Genomic DNA, 24,115 nt, shown 5'->3' with positions numbered 1-24,115 from the left:
CACGCTGATACGCCAGGATGCAGGCTATTGGCATCTATGTATATATGTCTATACTCCTATCCACTGACTTCACACAGAGAGAGAGCTGCTTTCTTTTACTGTGAAACGAGAGTATCTGCAGGAGGAGGAGGTGAGGAAGGTGAAGGAGGGTTTGTGCAGGAGCTGAGGAGAACATGTCGAGCTATTCGAGGGTAATTCACCACGCCACTAGTGTTTTATGCGGCCATAAAGGCTCCATGGACCTGGCGCAGCTGCACAGGAAGGTCAGCCAGCGCTTCGACATTAACGAGGAGGATTTCTGGTACATAGTGCAGAAATGCCCGCGGTTCTCCGTGGTCCGGAACGGACAGAAGGCGGAGAGCTGGGAGGCTGGATACATTATCGTGGCTAAAACCTCCATCCGCCTGTGTAAAAACTACGCTAAACAGGAGTGCTTCGGCTGCCAGGACCTGCACCTCTGTAAATATTATGTGTACGGGAACTGTCGGTACGGAAAAGGAAGGTAAGAACACCGGAGAACCAGAGAACCCAGCCGTGTTTACTGTAGGAGGAGAGAGAGAGGAAAGGGGCTGGGCAGTCTAGTCCTGCCTTGTTTTGTTCTGTCCTTTAAGCTAAATGTATGTATATACAGGTGCTGGTCAACGAATTAGAATAATTTGAAATAGTGCAATAATGAAATTCTTTGAATGCATTTTTTGTGCAGAAAGCAAATCAGGTGTTCACCGCACCTGTCCTACTCGTTCGACTAATCACAGAACTCGTTACCTGGAAAAAATTTGCTCAGCTGAGCTTTCCAAAAGGCCCATTTAGGCCATTTAACTGTGACACTGTTGTTTTATTGAATTACAATAATTGAGAAACCGTTTCATTGAATTAGAATAATTTTTATTATAATTACAATCATCACTTTCTCAGTATTTTGTGGCTGCCCCCTTGGCTTGTATGACTGCCTGAAGTCTCCGCGGCATCGATTTGACCAGCTTGTCGCAAGTTTCCGCACTCACAGCTTCCCAGGCAGTGGCGATGTTCTGCTTCAGTTGGTCCAGCGTAGTAGGCTTTCTGTCGCGAATTTTCCGCTTGACGATGGCCCAAAGGTTTTCAATGACATTGAGGTCAGGCGAGTTGGCCGGCCATGCCAAAACTTCAAGCTGTTTTTTAGTGAACCAATCTTTGGTCGACTTTGCCGCATGAGCCGGTGCAAGATCCTGTTGAAATATGAAGTCTTCTTCGCCGAACTGTTCCTCAACAGTCGGAATCAGGAACGTTTCCAGAACATCTTGATATACGGCAGCATTGACAGTCATGAAGCAGAGTTTCCCTACACCTCGAGCGGACATGCATCCCCAGACCATAACGCTCTGGGGAAACTTGACGGATCTTTTCACGCACTCGTGGTTGTAGGTTTCGCCACCACGACGCCAGACACGAGGACCTTGGTCACCGAAGGAGATGCAGAAGCGTGATTCGTCACTGAAGACCACTTTCTGCCAGTCTTCAGCAGTCCACTCGCCGTGTTCTTTGGCCCACTTCAGCCGTTTCTCCATTTGTTTCTTGTTCAGCATCGGTTTTACTGCTGGAACGCGAGATTTGAAGCCGAGTTCGCGCAGACGACGGTAAGTGGTTGATCTGGAGACGTCAGCGCCGGTCTGCTTGTTCGACTAGTCGGTGAGCTCGGAAGTGGACTTGAACCGGTTGCTGACTGCGATCTTTCTCAGCTGCTTGTTGTCGCGAGCAGAAGTTTTTCGGACGCCGGAACAGTTGGTGCGCTTGCTGCAGTTTTTCTTGAGAGCTTTGCAGACGGAAGACTGGCTGATGCCGAGCTGCTCAGCAATTTTAGTTTGGGTCAAGCCTTGTTGGCGAAGGGCTTGAATTTGAGCCACTATTCCGGTTGAGAGGTCGCGCTGCTTACCCATGATTGATTTTACAACTTAGAAATTCTACTCACCCTAACTACTAACCCTGACTTTATACTGCACAGTGAACACTCTTCACAGAAAACAAAAATTCGAGCATTTATTCTAATTCAATGAAACGGTTTCTCCATTATTCTAATTCAATAAAACAACAGTGTCACAGTTAAATGGCCTAAATGGGCCTTTTGGAAAGCTCAGCTGAGCAAATTTTTTTCCAGGTAACGAGTTCTGTGATTAGTCTAACGAGTAGGACAGGTGCAGTGAACACCTGATTTGCTTTCTGCACAAAAAATGCATTCAAAGAATTTCATGATTGCACTATTAAAAATTATTCTAATTCGTTGACCACCACCTGTGTGTGTGTGTATATATATATATATATATATATATATATATAAGAGACCACTTCATTTTCTGAATCAGCTTCTCTGATTTGGCTATTTATAGGTATATGTTTGAGTAAAATGAACATTGTTGTTTTATTCTATAATAAAACAGAACATTTAGCTTAGAGCATTTATTTGCAGAAATTGAGAAATGTCTGAAATAACTAAAAAAAGATGCAGAGCTTTCACAAATCAATATCCTGTGTTTTTATCACAGTTTTTATGCATCTTGGCAAGTTCTCCTCCATCAGTCTTGCACACTGCTTTTGGAAGTTCAAGCAGTTCAGTTTGATTTGATGGCTTGTGATCATCCATCTTCCTCTTGATTAATTATATTCCAGAGGTTTTCAGTTTGGTAAAATCAAAGAAACTCGTCATTTTTAAGTGGTTTCCTTTTTCTCACATATAAACATACATTTTAGGGGCTGTTATTTCTGCAAAAAATATTGATCTTTTTTCTGTTGGCGAGCCCAAATTTTTGCACCTGCCTAATTTTTAAGTTTAAAGAATTATTGCACACTTTCTGTAAATCCTATACACTTTATTTCACATCTCAAATATCACTGTGTTCAAGCTGTTCAAGCATTGGGGTGGTAGCAAACAAATTGCAAAGACTGTTTAGTTTGTAACTCATTTTATTTACATTTTACAATATGTGCACTTTAGCGCACAAGAGCAGATGATGAAAAATAAAGCTCCACAGAATTTTAATTGTATTGCAATGCCATTTACAGTGCCCTCTAAAAGTATCGGAACACTGAGGCCAATGCCATTATTTCTGCTGTAGAATGAAAACTGCCCTAACAAGGCAGATTTGAGTAGGGGTGGGCGATATGGACCTAAAATGGTATCACAATATTTCAGAGTGTTTTTTTTTTGTAATACCTATATTTTTGACAATATGACAAAACAGGGATTTTATTCATTTCAAGAAAATACTACTGCAACACAAAATAAATAAATATTTTAATATAAATATAAGACTACATTCAATGCATTAAGTTGAAAAATATTTCCTAAACAGTAATTTACGAATACTTTGATATTGTATAAAACATTAATAGTGTGTATATAATGTATAATTTTGATTTTTGGTGTATTTTAAAATACATCATAGATAAAATAGTTGTGTGTATGTTTCACTTCACTTCACTTCTGAAACATGTCATTTGACCAGTGCTGTACAAGATTACATAGTCCAAATTTAGCACAATGTACATATGGAGGTAATTTGATGTCTCTCCTGCTGTCACTGTGTGTGTGTGTCCCCATTTAGGAAGGAGTGCAGGTTCTCACACAGTATTCAGTCTGAGCATAATTACCCCCTGCTCCGAGAGTGCACTCTTCACGAGCTTCATGAGGAAGACCTCTTCCTCCTCCTGCTGCAGAACGATCCCTCCCTGCTGCCGGAGGTGAGAGCACACTTCCCTAAACACACATCTACTCAGTCAGCAGGCAACCATGCAGACTTCTACACCTCATGAAGCTAGTTTTAATTTTATATTGCACATAACTGTTGTTCCCAGAAGTAAGTGTTGTTTCCAGTGTTTAGCAATTCAAACAAAGCACATTTATCGTTTAGTGAGATTTTTATTTCTCTGCTAAAACCCTGTTTTATCTAATTATGTATGGTACTGGTATGATGCATATGTCTGTATTGTCTTTACATTATAATATTTGAAGTTAGTTTATGGTAATACCCATTTACCATTCATTTTTGTTGCAAGAATAAGAAAAATGAGAAATGGCTGAAAAAACAAAAAAGATGCAGAGCTTTCAGACCTCTAATAATGCAAAGAAAACAAGTTCATATTCATAAAGTTTTAGAGGTCAGAAATCAATATTTGGTGGAATAATCCTGGTTTTTAATCACAGTTTTCATGCATCTTGACCTGTTATCCTTCACCAGTCTTACACACTGCTTTTGGATAACTTTATGCCTGCACTCCTGGTGCAAAAATTCAAGCAGTTCAGGCTTGTTATTATCCATCTTCCTCTCATAGCTGTGATAATTATCTGTGAAGAAATACCAGGTTAAATAGATAGCTTCTGGGTGCAACAGTGATGTTACTTCTAATAGTAAATACATTATTACCCATAACTAATCTTAATTCAAAGATCCATAAAGGCAGGTGCACCTAAAGCCCTATCTGAACAGAATTAGTTTCTCAGGGGGTTCTGGGGTAATTTTCTCTTTTATGGGGGTCCTCTGATTTTATTCCCGTCCGAAACAACCATGTATGTTTTTTTTTTTAGATGTCCCCTGAGAAAATTACAGGCTGAATTATCTACTGTTTTTTGCTGAACTCCTCCTCATGGTCTTCCGGTAATTTTTTTCCCATCCGGACGCACATCTCTGATTTTCATCTCCTCGCGTTTAATAAAATTGCTATTTGTCCACTGCCACGCACTGTAATTACACTTTGGGCGTGCGTTTCCATGGAGACCCACGTAAACACAACAGTGAATGGAAATAAAGGAGCTACTGAACGCAATGTCATGTGACCAAAAAAGACAAAAAACTCACTGGTTCTCCTGTTTTTTTCAGTTAAAGTTAGAGTAGAGAAGAAGTGTGAAATATTTTTCACAGGCGCCCCCCTGAGAAACTAATCCTATCCGGATAGGGCTTATTAAAAAAAATAAATAAACATTTTCACTCATTTGACATATAACTGATATTGTGTCATAAATGTGTGTTTTCTTATGTGTATGACTTACCACTGGACATTTATTTAAGTTTCTTTTTAAGCTGGGATGTTTCTGCATTCTAGGTACCGCTCCTGCTGTTTGAAACTCTCCTCCACATTTTGTCTCAAAGCATTCAGATGAAAACTATTTTCCCAATAAGAATAAATAAAGATTTAGAGCTGTTATAGACTTTCAGAGCTTGTAGCTTTTGTCCGGAGCTGCCGCGGCTGTATAAGTGTGAAGAAATGTCTTAGAGATGATTTAATACGTGGTGATGCTGTAGATCAGTCAGTAGGAGTTAAAATAGGAACTTGAGTTTAAATAGGTCACGGCCAGTTTGTAGTTACAGTGATATTGTAATTAATGTGACTAAAAAAATAATAAAAAAGAAGGAAAGAAAATGAAGGAAAACAAATGCAACCGATGCGTGTCCGAGAGAAGGAAGGTCTGTTGTCCTCTTGGATGAAGATTTGCAGATGAACGGATGTTGGTGACTGTTTCGAAGTGAAGGAGCTTCACCCTGAGGAAAGAGTGGAAGTTCATTTTCAACAATTAAAAAAAAGAAAAAAAAGAAAAAAGAAACAAAAAAAACAAAAAAGAAAAAGAAAAAAAAAGACCTGTTGATGTCTTAATTTGTGGAGAGGAAAAGCCTGTAAGTCTTGAGGTAAAGTAGAACACTCTGGTTTGGGGAAGAATTCGAGCGAATGAGAAATAGTCTAATAGTTGAGAGCATTGTGCTGTAAATGCTCTGTAGACTTTTGCATTTACATGTTTGGGGTGTGTGTGTGTGTGTGTTATGGACTGAGTAAATGTGCATGTGTGTGCGTGTGCATTTTCTTTCTTTCCTTTGTTTAAACTGTAGAAATATCATGGCTCTTCTCTGACGTGCTGTGCTGTAATCCGTGTGCAGGTGTGTTCTCACTACAATAAAGGTTCGGGGATGTTTGGGGCCTGCACCTTTAAGGAGGGCTGCACTAAGGTGCACATCTGTCAGCACTTTGTGCAGGACGACTGTATGTTCGGCACCAAGTGCAAGCGGCTCCACTGCGTGGATGAGTTCAGCCGCAGGATGCTGGAGGAAAGGGGTCTCAGCGCCGACATCATCCAGGATCTGCCCTACCTCTACCAGAATGTTTACCGCCTCAACTTTCAAGGACAAGAAAGAGGTACAGTAGATATGGTGCCACAGGGAGGGTCTGAAGTAATATTTGGTTGGACCAAATACTGCATTCACTGTGGCATTGTTTCAATAATCTTCTGCAATGTCACAAGATTTATTTCAATCCAGTGTTGCTGGATTTATTTTTCACCAAGATCTTGCAGCAGCATTGATGATGGTAGAGTCTGACCACTGCACAAAGCAGCTCTTCTCCATCCAGCACATCCCAAAGATTCTCAATGAGGTTAAGATCTGGACTCTGTGGTGAACCCTCTCTCAATCCATGTGTGAAAATGATGATCTCATGCTCCCTGAACCCTGAACTCTTTCACAATTCCAGACCCATGAAGCTTGAAATATGGCTGTGATCATCAGGGAAGAAAAAATAAATCCATGGAATAACCTGGTCTATTTTCAGTATATTCATGTAGACAGGTGACCTCATTCTTTCAGCACATACTGTTGCTGAACCTAAACCTGTAGACCAACTGCAGCATCAACCCTTCATCATTTACTAGATCTAGAAAAAACAGATTATTTCGATAGTATTAAATGTATTAGATAACAATTTATGCAAAGTTAGTCTTTGGCGTGAGAAATAAAAAATAAGAACTAAGAGTAGAACTAAAATAAGAACTAAAAGTTGTAAATAAATAAGCTGTCTGAAGTTATTTAGACAGTAAAATGTTGAAACGACTGAGTGACACCAGTGAGCTGAGTTTTAGTGTTTTCTGTAGTGAATTCCAGCTTGCTGTAGCTTAAAGCAGGTTTTTCCAGTTCAGTAAAAACTCTTGGAACCTATCTGCCCTAATCAAATAAGGAGTGCCAAGAAAGCTGTACTATTAGTGCAGACAATAAAAATAAAAATAATATATAATTGTATTATATAAAATATGAATTTTATTAAATTAAACTTGTATGTGTGTGTTTTTTTTGTTGTTTGTTTCAGAACGAATAATGAGCCTTTCAGAGAGATCCCTTTTACAAATGGAGGAAAAGAGTGAGATCTGTCTTCACTTTATCAGGAGAAATTGCAGATTTCAAGGTCTGGGGCACAGTCTCTGTCTGTCTGTCTGTCTCTCTCTCTCTCTCTCTCCCCCTCTTTCTCTCTTTCTGTCTCTTTAGCTTTGTCTATGTGTCTCTTTCTCCATCATGATAATAAGTCATGTTCTGTTTGTATGTTATTGATATTTAGAGCAGTGCAAGCGGGTGCATTTTAATCTGCCGTATAAGTGGGAGGTGTATGAGGGCGATGGCTGGAGAGACCTGCGGGGGATGGAGGAGATAGAGAGAGCCTACTGTGACCCCAAGAACTCACACAGGTAAACACTCCCATTTTTTTCTTGCTTTTTTAGAAAGTGTCACTTTTAGAAATGATCTTCCCAAATCTACCATCCTCTTTATGTTTTTGTTATCTTGTTTAAATGCCTAATTTCACAGTTTTTTCCCATTTAGTATAAATAAAAGTGCTCCGGTGTTTCTGTATAGCCCTGCTTTATTTCACTGAATCAGTGGTCTCTGTAGAAAGACAGGTTTTTGGCTCTTGCTTATAAATATTTTTACATGCAAATATATCGCCTCTGATTGGCTAACAGCACTGCAGCAGAGAACGCTTCCCGTACAGTCAATTTTACAGCTCTAAAACTCAAAGGACAAAATGTTTTAGAAATACAGCCTTAGATGTAAAGAACTCTCAGCGTCCCTTGGCGGCGGAGAGAGCGAACAGCGAACCCACTTTGACGGGTGTTCTGTCGAGTTGTCCTAACTTGTCAAACCGTGCTTCCCTAGTGTATATTATAATAAGGTCTCTGTAAAATGTGGGATCCACCGGAGATCCAATTTAAACGTTTTTAGCTAACGTTAACTAGCTGGTGTAAATAGAGCCGTCATCTCTTTAGCTGATGAGAATGTCGGCTCTGCTGCAGCCTGGCTTTAGCTCTGTCTGTGGGCGGTCACAATCCAAGTTGGGCGTGGCCATGCATACTAATTCATGTGTTGACGTAGACACTCTACATGACGTAGAGTGCTTTTCCTGATCGACTCGTTTTTCTGAATATTTTCTTTTTATTAGCTACTGCAGATAATGGAAATTAAGGAACAGTTTCATGTGCAGCATCTTATACAGCTCAGAGAGACCTACTGTATTTCACAAAGAACAAGAAAATGTGGATTTTAGCAGAAGGACATCTTTAAAGTATTTATTTTTTGATCCTGTGTTTCTGTCTTTTCCTCATCCTGCTTCTTCCTCCTGTGGATGATGGTTCAGTCCAGGCTCAAAGCCAGTCGACTTCCTGTCCATGACCCGGGCGAATGACCTGGTGCGGCGTCTCTCCACTGCGTCCTCCGTCACCAAGCCTGTTCACTACATCCTGACCACAGAGTGGATTTGGTATTATAAAGGAGACCATGAGAACTGGATAGAGTACGGCAAGCCGGTGAGAACACACAAAGTCTCCTCTGTTGCAAATGAACTCGTGCTGTGCTTTTTTCTCTCTCTTCACTTTGTGTACAGTAAATACTGTCACAATACTACACATTTGCATTTGGCTGCCTGGTTTTATTTTGCTCTTCACGATAAAAATGTGTGTTTTTCTTCAGGATGATAAACAGCGTGTGACATCTGTAACATCCCGAGACCTGGAAGAAGCTTTTCTGACAGACAACACAGCAGAGGTCACAGTTATAAAGGGAAACAGGCAATACTTTGTCAGTTTTCAAGGTATCTACACACACACACACACACACATTCACAGAGAACTGTTCTGTTCAGCTTGTATTTTAACAATTGTATAATTATTTATATAAATTGTATAATTAATTATATAAATATAATTAATAAAATATAATACTCAAAAGCAGATGAATTAAAATTATGATACAATAAAAATACAGTCAAAACAGACAGATAAATATAAAATCTAATTAAAAGCTATAAAAAATAAGATAATAATAGGGTAAAAATAGAATCAGAACCAAATAATAAAAGTTATAATATATAAATAATAAAAAGGGTCTAAATGAACGTTAGAAAATTAAGAATAAGGTCTAATTAAAAGCTAATGTAAAAAGAGATGTTTTAAGCTTTTTCTTAAAAATAGTAACAGTGGTTGACGAATATTTATCCGTAATGTGTTCCAGATTTTTGCCGCATAAAAACAGAAAGCCGCTTCTCCACTCTTTTTTCTTGTAAAAAACCTTGCTTAAAGTTAAATATAAAGATAGGACTGGTAAATGTAGATAAATATATAGATGAATAGGTCAGAAATAGTCGTGTGTAAAACAATTAACGACTACTATGATGATATTAACACAACTTTTAAATTAATCTAAAAGTAGGAAATGTAGGAAATTGTTTAAAGCAGTATTATGTGAGAATTCTTTTGCTCCTGGGCTCCCCCTACAGGGGGGGAGAGTTAATGGCAGAACTTATCCTTTTGCCAAGCTGTAATTGCGTGCTAGTCATCTCTTATTAATGTTAATAATGTCTTTTTACATTAATAGTAATGTATATTTTCAATGTTGTTTCCTTTTTAGTTCTTGCTATTCTTCTAAAGCACACTGTGTTCTGTGTTACAGATATGTACCAGAGGAATCCGAAGCACAACACAAAGAGGAGAGTACGCAGACGGCCACGCTTTGTTCCCATCAGTGAGGTGGAGACCAAAGTAGCACAGTGAAGCGGTCTGCAATATATCTGTGTAAACTAAATATACTGATACTGTATCCATATAAAACAAGATATAGATCTGAATATAGCACTGGGTGCCAAATAGTCTAATAGACTATATGTTTGCAGTACTTTTTTTCCATGTAGGTTTGATGTGATCATGACTGGTTTTTAAATATGAAAAGACTTTCTAATCATGAATTAAATGAGAGGCCTTTGTTAAAATGCTGTCTGGCAAGATTCAGTTGCCTGCTTGTTTTGTATTTTGTGATTTTGTCAGTAGATCTGGTTATAAGGCTTTTTTGTACAGCTGTGGCATAATGTCCTATTGGCAAAAAAAATGCTTTGTGTTAGCCTTTCAATGTGGTTATTATTATTATTATTATTATTATTATTATTATTATTATTATTATTATCATTATTAAAATAAAAAAGTAACTGTTGAAATAAAAAAACAGACCTACAATATTTTTGTAACTGATAAATAGTAGTAGGTGATGCACCTATTCATATGAAGCTAGCAATGTGAAATATGTGAATATACCTGTATCAAATTTTACGTCACTTTTCACTCTTCTGCTTATAACGTGTGAAATATTATAGTGCTACATATTATATATATCACATTTATTTTTATTTTCTTTTATTTATAACCTACTGTGTTGCTCTGCTTCTTTTTCTGTTGTGCACTTTATTTTGTAAGCTCTTGTTTTTGTCCACACTCCTTTTCAATAAATGTATTTCATGTCCAAACATGTGACTTCCTGTTGTAATGCTTATTCATATACTACAGTATGGATTTGAGTATTAAAGCATGCATCTTACTACGTCATTCACTTTACTTATGCTTTCTATCATGTTGTATAGTCAATAATCATTATTTAAATGTCAAAACATATAGTAAATAGTTAAAGGCTGCTAACCTCCAGTGGGTGTGGCGAGAACTAACACACAGCTCATAATATCCGGCTTTAACCGCTAGGTGGCGACAGTGTATTATGTGACTGCAGCCTACAACTCTGGCAAAAAACACGAAGAGACCACTTCATTTTCTGAATCAGTTTTTCTGATTTTGCTATTTATAGGTATATGTTTGAGAGAAATGAACATTGTTGTATTATTATATAAACTACGGTCAACATTTCTCCCAAAATCCAAATAAAAATATTGTCATTTAGAGCATTTATTTGCAGAAAATGAGAAATGGCTGAAATAACAAAGATGCAGAGCTTTCAGACCTCAAATAATGCAAAGAAAACACATTCAAAGTGTATATTTTCCCAATCTATGATTATTTACAATGTGTTATGTCTTTAAAAAGGTAAACAAATTTGTTATGCTATTCTATTATCATTATATCACTAGTAATGGACTTAAAATGGCAATAATATCGTTTATCTCAATAATTTCTAGAACGATATATATTATCCACCAAAAATTGTTACCGTAACAGGCCTTAACACCACTGGCAGAGAGGAAACCCTTCATTAGCAAGCTGCTGAACATCATAGACAATGTTCATCATCCTTTGCACCCACAGCACCATCACCAGACAGAGGAGTTAATTCAGTGGCAGACTGGAGGTCTTTTGTCCCACAGGCCTTAAGACTGTTCAACCCTGCTCAGCAAACACAGCAAACTAAAGACTCTGTGACACTTTTTTATTTCAGCAACTCTGGTCACTCTATGGACACATTCCCATCTCTGCAGACACACTCTCAGAGATGCCCTTTTACATTATTTTTGTAGTTTTACCCTATTTTGCACTAGTAGTTTATTTATTGTGCACTGTTTAAAACTACATAGTTTGCACTGTTAAATTTAGATTATTATATAACTCCACTACACACACTCAAGATTACTTTTACACTTTATATCTATCTATCTATCTATCTATCTATCTATCTATCTATCTATCTATCTATCTATCTATCTATCTTTCTATCTTTCTATCTTTCTTTCTTGCTTTTACCCTTGTCAGTGGATCTTAAGCACCCCTATTCGTTGGGCTGCCTTTAGCTTTGATTGCGGCACGTTTTTTCTGTGGCATTGTTAAGCTTCAATATCGAAAAATGATGGAATAATCTGGTCTATATTCAGTATATTCAGGTAGTCAGTTGCCTCATTCTTTCAGCACATACTGTTGCTGAACCTAAACCTGCAGATCAATTGCAGCATCAACCCCATATCAAATTTAAATATGAAATATTAATATCAATTTAAATACTGGTGGCAAATATTTTTTGTTGCAACCTGGAGAACTAGCTGAAGGTACTGAGTATAAAGAATGTTCACTTTCAAAGCTCTTAGTGCCTCGTTTTAAATGTCAGGACTTCCGGAATTCTACCAATGAAGTGTGGAGCTACTTTCAGCCAATGGGTAATGCTGTGCCCATATTGCTAGCGTTGTGAGCCTGTTGGGAGCATCAGCTGAAAGCGATGAATTTCAGAATGCTGGGAAGAACTAAGGTATTTTTTAGGAGGTGTTTTTTTAGGGAGAGCTGTGGAGCTGGGTTCCTCTGGATGCTCTGATTCTATAGAATCTCCCCTGAGGCTGATTTGAAATCCATCCATACATCAGCATACTTCCTCCAGCTATTATATCTATATCTATATATCATTTATCTCAGCTGCTCATCCTACAAAAAACACCCTGAGAACCGTCGGTAAGAACGCCGCGCGCCATTTCCGCTTTTCCCAGCACCGTCAGTGTCTTCAGCAGTATCTTCTTCAGCGATGCGTGCGAAATCAACTACAGACGCATGCATGGAGCTCGTGTTTGATTGACAGCGCCGTGAGCCAATCAAAGCGCCGCCCTCCTCTATAGTTAGATACATCGCTGTGATAGTGGGCGGGGCTCAGCGCCGGCCAACAACCGCACCAGCGCGGCGGCGGAGGACCGTTATTCCCCCGCCTTTTTTCCACCTTTCTCCGCGGCCAGGATGGGAGCGGGCCCGCGCGAGCCTCCAGCCCTGAAAGATCTTCATCATTTGCGCGCTTTGGAAGGAGATCACAAGATAGATATGCATATATATTAATGGATGAAATGTCCCGGAGCCTGGAGGAAAGCAGCGGACCCGGTCTCCGGTGTTGAACCGGGGCAGGGGTTCGGTTTACCGTTACCGGGGGAGCGCCACGGATTTAGCTGCGTTACGCCCCCCCAGTTCAAGCGTTTTGCGCCGCGTCTTTTCGGGCTCCGGTTCGGAGCTGTGGGCGGTCGGAGGGGCTAATTTGGTTGTGCTGAGCCGGAGAGGAGTGATATGAGCCCGGCCCTCTTCTGCATCTCTGAACCTCAGGTAACCATATACCAGAATAACAAATCCATCCATCCTCATATTTGAATTATTTTAACGCACCTGATAATTAATGTATCATCAGCATCTAAACGCCTGGTGCTGATGAGAGAAAAAAAATCTAAACAATTGGATGCTCATGATCATGATGATGTTGTGTGTGTCGGTGTGTGTGTAGGTGTGTGTGTGTGACCCTCATACTATCACTAGTGGCATCTGTATGCGGATGCTTCTCCTCCCTCCACCCTTTTTTTCTCTACATCGACTGTCGGTCGGTCTCATACTGATGAAAATCTATACGGCTCTAACCGGGGGTCGTTTATCACAGTAACCTACATTTCACTGCCCGTATCTTACCTCCGCTCTCTCTGTCTGTAGTTTACGCTGGAATAAGGTGGAAATAGCCTCCCCTCCTCCTCCTCTTCTCAAGTTCCCACGGTCTCATGGTCTCCCCTATAGGCCTCAAGTGTTAGTTAGCTGGCTTTATTTAATCAGGTAGAGTCAAAAAAAAAAAGATCTGCGACTAATGATTATTTTGATAGTCGTCTAATCTGATGATTATTTTTCTTTATTAGTTAATTAGTCATTAGGCAACACTTATTTATGTCATGCCCTCCTTAATGCCTGGTGAAAATGAATGAAACAGCTAGACGTGGGATTTAATAATTATTTTGATAGTCAACTAATCAAACTATTATTTTCCGACTAGTCGATTAGTCAATGGTTATTTACGCCATACCTTCCTTAAAAGTCTAGTTTAAATGAATGAAACAGCTAAACCTACGATTTAATTATTATTTTGATAGTCAACTAATCTAATTATTATTTTCCAATTAGTTGATTAGTCAGTGATTATTCAAGCCATTCTCTCCTTAATGCCTGGTTTAAAATGAAATAAACAGCTAAACCTTGGTTTTAAATATGGCTGCAACTATAGATTATTTTGATAGTCACATAATCGAACTATTATTTTCCGATTAGTCATTAGTAAATTATTATTCAAGCCATGCCCTCCTTAATGTCTGGTTTACAATTAATAGAAAAGGCTAAAGGTGGGATTTAGGGCTGCAACTAATTATATTGATAGTCGACTAATTTAACTATTATTTTCTGTTTATTTGATTAGTCAATAATTATTTCTGCCATGCCCTCCGTCTCTTCTTTCTATAGGCACAGTTCCTGCCTCTAGCTGTCACTAACGTTTTCAAACAATAGAAACATGGGATTTCAATGCCCTGCAATATTAGCCATATATATTAGCCTTAATAGTGCAGGTGATAGTACAGGTAATAGTACAGGTGATAGTACAGGTCATGGTACAAGTCTTGCTTCTTCCCAGAGTTTCTTCCACCTAAATGGATGGATGGATGGATAGATCAGTGAAACTGATTTTCTTTTGTTTTCTCAGCCAGAGATGCCGGAGAGGAAAAGCCCCTCGCGCGGGAACGCGGTCGGCCGTCCTGAAGGAATCGCGTGTGGCTCGTGAATGACGAGCGCGATGGAGAGGTCGGGAGGCGCGGGCGCGGGAACGGCGCTGCTCGGATGCTGCGCGCTCCTCGTCTCCACTGTGATGCTGGTCTCCATCGCCACGACGGGCACACCTGTGTCAGGTACAGAATGAAGTTGGGGAAGTTTCTGACTGATGAAACTCCAGATTCTGTGTGTGCGTATGTGTGTCTGTGTGTGTTCAAAAGTTCAAAAGTCTGGACACACTTTCTCATACAGTGTTTTTCTGTATTTATTTTATTAAAGATATTATAGTATTAGGAATGACATATTAAACAGTTTAAAAAAGTAAAAGAATCCCCTGATCTAAACCTGATGAACTGAGATGGTGATTTGAGGTGATTTAATTGGGATGAGCTGGAGCTTTACAGCGTGAAGGAAAAGCAGCAACTATTGTTCAGCACCTCCAGGAACTCCTTCCTTCAAGACGCTGAGAAAACTATTCCAGGTGACTCTCCCTCATGAAAACACTTAGGTTAAAATACTAAGAGTGTGCAGATCTGTCCTCCAAGATAAATGTGCTACTTAGAAGAAACTAAAGTATAGAAAAAATTAGCATCTGTCCCTGTATGGCTTTAATATAGTATTCAGTATTAAATTAACAATATAAAAATGATAAAAAGTAAGAAAACACACTGAATGAGAAGAGGTGTGTCCAAACAGCTCCACTGAACATACAGGAGCATTGCATTTCTCTAATTACTGTAGTCCTACTGTTTTCTTCAGAGAGCAGCTATTTTTTGGATGGTGGGTCGTTCTTAGCACTGCAGTGACACAATGCTGTCTGTTAGTGTATATATAGTGTAACAACTAATAGACGACTTGTAGACGACTAGTCTACAAGAACACAATGTAGCTATATTAAAATGTAACATAAGCTGGTTTGGACATGAATTCATAAGTTCCATTTCACTGCTGCCTTCAACAAACTTGTAAAGCTCCACAGCATTGTAGCTGCACATTTTAGAAAGGAATGTGCTTTGCAAAATAATTACCAGTCTAGCAGATATACAGGGAGGTGAAGATCACACATCCCACCCTTCATATCATCATATCACCTTCCTCTAAGCAGATCCTTATAGGATAACAGGAGAGTAGATTATAAGCAAGTAGATTCTTGCTTATATTGATTGAGTGTCAGAGGTCTTTGTGGCAGCCACAAAAGCTGTATTTGCTTACTTATTTATTTATTTGTTTACCTCTGTAGAGATGGAGCACATTCTATTTTCCTATTTTCCTGTTTTATCTTTTTGACAAAGGACTGTAGTTTGCTGTAGTTGTAGGTTAAAATGTGTAACCAACCAAGGGACCAATATTCTAATATTTTAATTTCTCTAAAAACTAAGAAGGTGTATTGACCTGTTCAAAACTAACCTCATTTAGAGCTCACTAAACTGTGCAAAATGTGTTATAACATGCTATTTGTAATATGATGCACTCCACTGGTGGATTTTCTTGTTTGGCTAGAAAGTGTTTAGATTGGTGTGTGTGTAATGGTTGATTACTGTGTTGATGATGTCTTGTGGGACAAAACAGTCCAGTTTTGGATTTTGATATCCAAGCCTGTGACGGTGTGTGTTTATAAATAGGCTTCATAACGTGTATGAAGTGGTTTTGTAAGGAGAGTGTGAGACAGTTGGCTTGGGTTTTGAAGCTTTTATGCTCACACACACATATACACAGCCAGGCAGGCATGGAGACAGCTGAAGGGAGAGCGTTTATGAGGGCAGATGGCTGTGTGGCTCTAGATCAGACACCACAGTGTCTATATGAGAAGGATGAGCTCTTTGGTCTGTAGAGGGTTCCTCTGGACCTGCTGAGTTTTGGTGGGGAAGCTCACTGCAGGGGCAGCTAGGGCAGGGTGATCATAGGGAGCATGTTTATGGTGAATATCTGTCCACACACACACACAGTGGCATGCATAAATACACAGATGGTTGAGAATGTGTAACAGGTGAATTGTGTTGTCAGTACTCATTGGGTTCTCAAGTGCGAAGTGTGTTTCTCAATTGTCAATCTCACATGTGCTGTGGATCTGGGACTGCATATTCATATAACCCTGGTTTTTAATCACAGTTGTTATGCATCTTGGCATGTTCTCCTCCACCAGTCTTACACACTGCTTTTGGATAACTTTATGCCTTTACTCCTGTTGCAAAAATTCAAGCAGTTCAGTTTGGTTTGATGGCTTGTATCCATCTTCCTCTTGATTATATTCCAGAGGTTTTTAATTTGGTAAAATCAAAGAAACTCATTTTTTACGTTTCATTTTCTTCTAGAGCTGTAAATATTTTTTCTGACTTGAGCAATAGTATTGAATGTTGGTATCGCAGCCTTGTTTGGGATTCTCGAGTACGATTACGAGTAAATGAGCATGTTATCCAGACGATACCCGAAACATGTAGTGTTATTCATGCAGTTCTAGTTTTCTGCAGCACACTGCAGAAAAGCATTTAACATTTCTCAATCCACAGTGTCACATGTTAACAGGAAAGATGTTATTAGAAGGACACAGTAGCAGCAGTAGTAGGGTTTAGATTCTGTAGATTCAGGTTAGAATTGTCCATGCAAACAGACAAGCGACTCAAATCCACAAGTATCCACAAGTATTCACATCCATGCTCAATGCAGGAGGGCACACATGCCTGTCCTGCAGTTCAATGCAGCATCGTTTAGCTTCCATGGGACATAAAAAATTGTGGGGCATGAAAGTAGTTTGTGTCTCAGTTCTGACCTTTGGCATCTCAGTGTATTTCAAGTCCCTTGACTTGCATGTCATTGAAATCTGTGGGTAGATCATAAACCCTCTGCAGTAAGGCTTTCCGAACTGTACTGCAGATCTAGTCGCATACTGACAAAAATGAGCAGGGACATTTTCCTGAACAAAAAACTCAATGCGACTTTTACTTTTTATGAATATTTGATTATATTATGTTTATTTTATATCCATTTTAAACCATTATTGCTGTATAGGTGTACAAATGTATCCAGCTGGTTAACATGTACCTACAATGAAGGGGTTTGGTAGACTTCTATCTCTTCTCCAGCTGTGCTGTACCACTGTGATGAATTTCCACCCTATGGTGCTACAAGCTCTACAATCTGTCCAGTAAAGTAATTAATTTGTGTGAGTGTGTGTGTGTGTGTGTGTGTGTGTGCACGTGCTGCAGAAAAGTGTAAAATCAGCAACACTTAAAGGAGAACTTAAGGAGGAGTGAAATAGACTTTGGGTGTAGTAAAACATGATAAAGAGTACTAACCTTTGTTAGCCCCATTCTCCCTCAGATTTCCAAGATGCAGCAATTTTATTCTGTTTGTCCAAACATGCTTTAGAATTGAGAATATGGGGCATATTTTGCCCCTGCAGATGAATCGCTTTTTAGGCATCCGGAGAATAGGTTACGCTATGGGTTGTAAACAGTATTTTTTAATAAGCTACTTGTACACAAAGTTATTAATGCCTCGTTTTGAATGTCAGGGATCTTCTTTGATTTTACCAAATTGAAAGCCTCTGGAATATAATCAAGAGGAAGATGGATGATCACAAGCCATCAAACCAAACTGAACTGCTTGAGAAGCACCAGGAGGAGTAAAAGCATAAAGTTATCCAAAAGCAGTGTGTAAGACTGGTGGAGGAGAACATGATGCCAAGATGCATGAAAACTGTGATTAAAATCCAGGGTTATTCCACCAAATATTGATTTCTGAACTCTTAAAACGTTATGAATATGAACTTGTTTTATTTGCATTATTTGAGGTCTGAAAGCTCTGCATCTTCTTTGGTTTGTGTTAGCTATTTCTCATTTTCTGCAAATAAATGCTCAATCCTTTTATTTGGAATTTGAGAGAAATGTTGTCTGTAGTTTATAGAATTAAACAACAGTGTTCATTTTACTCAAACATGTACCCATGCATGCTGACTCTCTCACAGCGGCTCAGGGTTTAAACTGGATCATAGTAGCTTTGGTTCTTCTCAGCAGCAAATGGAGCTGAGCTCCGCTACTTTAATTAGTTAAATATGTAAAGATTTTATAATAAAATATATGAACTGCACTTATTATTGAATCAGAGTGTACAGTGAAAAAATACACTTTGCTTCAGGTCCTTTAGGCTGCGCTGTAAACTCAATGAAGGCAGTCTGAGATGCTTGCTCTGGGAGAAGGGGTGGGGCTACCATGTGTCTGGTCAGCAAACAATTTAGCCTTGTTTCTATGGACTATAAAAGAGTGGAAGTACAGGGTCCAGTATTACAGCTTCACCTGTCGCAGTGTGCTCTGTGTCTATGGAGGCTCTGTTATTAATTTATTGATCATCGCACACACTGCACTGTTTTCCTGCATGATAGATGTCACGGTCTGCTCACAGTGACAGTGACACATTCAGCCCCGCCTCCAGCAGAGAATATTGGTGATGCTCATTCTTATGTGAACAAACATGCAAGTAAACATAACGCTCAATATATAGGTCAGTGATTGAGGTCATGTCCATATATATCTAGTATATAAAAAATGAAAATGAAATAGTGACAGGTCTAGGTACTTGTGGTTGGACTCTTCTTTAGCAAGCAGTACCACAGTGCCCAATCCCATTCCCCTACCACTTCCCCTACTTTACCACTTTCCACCTTCTTTTTAAGTTTAACTCTCCACCCTAAGAAATGGGACAACCCTTCAAGCTCCTGATACGTCATCAGGAGTGATAAAGTTACGTAACCGAGCTGCTGGTTTATTGTATGTCTTTAGAAAGGGGTCAGGGGGTGCAGAAATTAATTAATATTATCCATTCCTTAATTTCTCTGTGCTTATTTTATTTTTCCATTCTGCCTTAAATGCTGCAGTCTCTGATGTCTGTTACACCATTTGAGGTGGAACTGGAAAGTTAGCTAGCTAGCTAGCTTCTGAGACAAACTACTAGCAATCTTTTTTATGCTTGTTTTGAAGAATTTGGCCATAAACACTTATAATAAATACTTTTAATACATTTGTGGGTTTCTTTGCTCGCTTGTTTCACCATCATACCAGTAATTCTCATAGCCTTCAGTTTTAAGTGTGCATCTGAAAAATCTCTGTATGAAGGAACAACAAGCCCTATCTCTTCCCATAACCTACACCTGCAGCCTAACAAGAATTGGGACACACTGCACTCTAAAAAGTGATTTCTTTTTTGTTTAATCAGTACTGTGCAAATGTTTTTAGACACCTGTGGGAATTTCAGTAAAGAAAAAGCTTCTTACCTGTGATTTAAGTGTTTATTAGCTCAGTAAAACACCAGCATTACATAATTTTACAAAAATCTCTCCTCCTCATCTGAGTTTAATAGAGTTATTTCTAGTTCTCATCATATTAATCAACACCTGGTTTGGTAAATTGGTAAATGTGGTAAATCAGGTGAGCTGCTGATAGAACTGAACATAATATGCACATGCTGGCTGAGGAGCATCCAGGAGAAATCTGGAATCTCTACATTTTGTTCTTCAGCTCGGCTCACAGAATATAACATACTTAGTTAAATATGAGAATTCCTTGTTACTTTTTACTGTAAGTATGTTTATTTGCATCTGTTCAAATCATATGGGATTTTTTTCAGGTAAAACACTCATATTGCTGAGATAAATGGATTAGTGTAATTTGCTTTGGCACCTAAAAAATTTGCTCAGTACTGTTTATTTACAACTTAACTGAGTCAAAGCAAAATGATGCGTTGAGCCAAGGAATAATTTTTTACAGTGTACCCCTTGAAGTGCACATGCAAGACAGAGGGGTAGGAGTAAGTGGTGAAATGGGATTGGGCTTAACTCGTGACTTCTGTGCAAAGAATGCACATATTTACTGCCCAAATTAAATCAATTCAATCAAGTCGCTTTAATTCTCGGATGGGTAGAGATGAGCTGATATGCAGATGTGCAGCAACAGATGGCCTGTAGTATGTGATTGTAAACCTACAGCCTTACCCTCTATGCGAGGTGTATCTGATAAAATGGCCTGTGTGTAGACAGAGATCGATTAGATGTGGATGGATGAGGATGAAAGCAGTTGAATTGCAGACAGTGATAATGCCATTATAGAGCGCTATTCTTAGATGCTCCTAATATTTCCTGTAGTCTCCTTTTTCTACCGTAGTGTGTGAGAGTGAGTGTGTGTGAGAGAAAGAGAGAAAGAGAGAGAGAACTGATTCTGCCGGCTTTCCGAGAGAGAGAGAGATGCCTGTGAGCTCGCTCTACCATGTCTGTGGAATACTGATGAGGCCCTCGGCACGTGACACACTACTGCAACGCACAAATTCACACAGTATTACCATGGAAACACCTTGCCCGGCCACGCCGCTGATCCATCTTCCACACTGAGCCCTGTGTACACTGTGACGTACAAGTGTGTGAGTGTGTGTTTGGAGTTGTAATTTCCATGAGGGATGCTGTGAGAGTTAAGTAAGACGGGAGCTAATTACTGGAGTTATGCTGAGCTGTATTCTCAGGAGTCCTTCATCCTGCCGCCTCAAAGCCACACACTACAGCAGGGATGCATGATATGACAAAAAAAAAATGAGATTAGTGCGATACGTGCGAAAACGATGTTAGATATCATGATATTGATGTGAAACAACCTATAGTTTATAAATTGTTTTATGGCCATCAGAGGCTTTTCAGCACTTGGTCATTTTTCCCCCTGGATAAGAAGTAGTGCTAAGAAGTAGTGTGGTGTGTGTATGTGGGTTCACTGTGGACCTCTACCTCACTCTGCATCGCTCTACCTCCAGCCAGTTTATGTCACGTGAAGAGCTCCCACTGTTGCTGTACGTGGGTATTGCAGTTTGAGTTTGCTGTTATTGAAGGATTTATGATATAAAAAAAGCTCATATAAAAATATGCTCATACTCTAGGGATGCAGCGAAAAAAAATCAATACAAAAATGAACACAATAAAAAAGGCTGACAGAATTAATTATAATTAATTCTGTCATTTGCTTTACCATTAGATAAAGTAAAGTGTCCTTCTGCCACTGTTATTATCCCCTTGACTCTGTCTGTCTGCTTGCCACGGACTCTAGCTCTAGCACTAAAAACTCCACATCCCAGGATGCACCTGAGTCCAACCTTCCGGACATGCCTGATCACGTAAACCTTTGTGTTCTAACTCGCCAGCCTTCTAAACAACAGTCATTCCACGCGTTTCTCTTGTGTTTGCTTCTTTGTTTACCAACCCATTTCTATATCTTTGACCTCTCTTTTGCTGTCTTTGTTTGTTTGTATGTTTTCTAGTTGCCGATCTATTTTTGTACTTTTGACTATCCTTTTGCCTTGCCCTCCTACTTATTTTGTGGATATCCTGTGCATGGCCTCATTGCTTGCCCTTTCTGGTATGTTGCTTTTCTCTGCTGTCCTTTGGTTACTGACCTTGCCTGTCCCTGACTATTCCCATTAGTTCACTCCTGTATTTAATAAATTGTGTAATTGGTATCCGCGTGTGTCTTGTGTTTGGCCACCGTGACAGTTGTAATGACTTGAAATAAATTAGTCTTTGGTCAATCAAATGTTTATTTTTTTGGTAAAATATTTTTGCAGAATATTTTATTTCGGCTGCCAGATATTTAATGCATTTCTGTTAATCACACAGCCCTACATTACTGTCGTAAATCTCTTTATGTTTTCTAGTCAGGCTCACACCTCAAACCACAGACCCGGAAAGATCTTACAGCCTAGCCGCTGTTGTTTCTGATACCATACTTTGGTTCATATCTGGAAAGGCTGTATTCATTGGCTCATCCATCTGACCTGTGCTGATAATAGCTGTCTAAAACCACCCTGACAGGCCTGAGAGGAGAGATGAGTTAGAGGCTGCCTGGCTGTCTCTCTCTCTCGTCTGAAGGTTGAGGCGGAATGACACACTGGCCCACAAACAGAGCATGCAGCTGCCAGCTTCCTACACTCTGCCTGCTTCATTCACTGAGCTGTACTATCCAGAAGACTCTATCTATCAGCTCTCTCTCTCTCTCTCTCTCTCTCTCTCTCTCTCTCTCTGTGAATCACCATGCCAGGGGGAAGAGGACAGCATGCAGAGCAAGCACTGTTATAGCACTTACCAGATACCATGTAGCCACTGAGAAACACTGAGACAAGCGATCATGAGTTTTTGGCTTCCAACTTTTTCAGACCCTACGTCCATTTCAATGGACATCTTTCGTTTTTTCTTATGTATTCTTGCACCTAACACAAATAAAGACCTGTTATCCATCCGAATAGATAGTTATATGTCAATCAAACAGCATCTTAGCCCTGACAACTGGAAAACTACAACTCTGAACAGTAGTAAAGTAAAGCTTGAAAAGCATAATGTGTTTATATTACTGCTTACAAATGCCTTTTGAACTAAAAAAAAGTGTTTAGTTAAACAAGGGATTCTACTGAAATTGAATTAACAATAAAAATACAAATAATATGTTTGATTTTTATGTATATATGTATTCTTGTCTTTGAGCCCATTACAGACCGAAAACAACATTTTTGTATTTTTTTTTTATAACTGGAAAACAATTCAGGTTTGAAAGGGCTGTGTTGGCACTAAAAAAAAGCCATAACCAGGGTTAGTTTAACAATATAAAAAAGCTAAATAAATATTTCACATTAACTCACCTCAACATGCTTTTTGCAATCATTAAGTCCCCTGTGGGCAATGCTAAAATCACTATTACAAAACTGGACAGTGGACAAAAATTATTATTATTTTTTTTAACTTTTACCATACATGCTCCTTTTTATATTCACGGAATCCTGTCCAGGAGGGAAAAAAACACTACATGCGCTTTATGAATATGCATATCCTCCCTCTCTTTCACAAACAAGATTGTGTCGACTGTGTGCACGTTGGTGTTTATATTTGCCACTCGTTCCAGATTCCGGGAGCATCAAGGAGCTGTTATTGATATGCGGCAGACTCCCGCAACTTCGGGGAGAATTGGGAAGTTTGTTATTAAATCATGTTTAATAATAAATTAAATAATCTATCTGTAACTTTTGCTCAGTACTAGTGATGCAAAAACTTATTTACAACCAATTATTTTATAACTTTTGTTACTCCCTTTGAAAGTGTCTCCCTGCTAAACTTGCAAACTTCAGTACATCAAAAAACTCAAAGCACTTCCGTTTATTTACAGTCATTTTAGATTTGCAGATTACCACTAAGTCTTGGTGCAGCAGCATTAGCATTAGCAACTAACACCCGACAGCACTACACTGAGGAACCCTGAGTGTACCGGTGAGCCAGGGCGATATTAGCTTGCGGTTTGTCCCACATAGCTTGTTTGAACATGATAAACACGCAGACTACAGTCAAGTATACTCACCTCTGAACAGAAAAAAAGAGCTAGCGCTTAGCGCGGTTAGCGGCTAATACTAATGCTGCTTCAGTCTTGAGTCTCTGTGCTGGAGAACTGAAACTCCTGTATAGCGCTGTATTTTATCAGGGTTTCTTTACTGCTCCTTACAACCTGACTAGTAAAATTCATACATACG

General features: G+C 39.2%; 2 protein-coding genes across 3 annotated transcripts in view; both read left to right on the top strand.

The window, feature by feature from the left end:
- The first annotated feature begins 73 nt into the window (after positions 1-73).
- Positions 74-10,568, top strand: parp12b (poly (ADP-ribose) polymerase family, member 12b). The gene is made up of 8 exons (XM_007252379.4): positions 74-502; positions 3,576-3,711; positions 5,898-6,153; positions 7,096-7,191; positions 7,342-7,468; positions 8,413-8,581; positions 8,745-8,865; positions 9,723-10,568. The coding sequence occupies exons 1-8, from the start codon at positions 174-176 to the stop codon at positions 9,821-9,823; spliced, it is 1,335 nt and encodes a 444-aa protein (XP_007252441.3). The 5' UTR covers positions 74-173; the 3' UTR covers positions 9,824-10,568.
- Positions 10,569-12,676: 2,108 nt separating this feature from the next.
- The window catches only part of si:dkeyp-27e10.3 (UPF0606 protein KIAA1549), a 32,015-nt gene continuing 20,576 nt past the window's right edge, over positions 12,677-24,115 (top strand). For both annotated transcript variants that reach the window (XM_049473258.1, XM_049473257.1), the window contains exons 1-2: positions 12,677-13,108; positions 14,514-14,715. In XM_049473258.1, the coding sequence (XP_049329215.1) occupies positions 14,592-14,715 (124 nt within the window). In that variant the 5' untranslated portion in view covers positions 12,677-13,108; positions 14,514-14,591. The remainder of the gene's footprint in view (positions 13,109-14,513; positions 14,716-24,115) is intronic.

Source organism: Astyanax mexicanus, chromosome 2 (assembly GCF_023375975.1).
Source record: "Astyanax mexicanus isolate ESR-SI-001 chromosome 2, AstMex3_surface, whole genome shotgun sequence".
Lineage (NCBI taxonomy): Eukaryota > Metazoa > Chordata > Actinopteri > Characiformes > Acestrorhamphidae > Astyanax > Astyanax mexicanus.
This window is presented reverse-complemented; position numbering and strand designations above follow the sequence as displayed.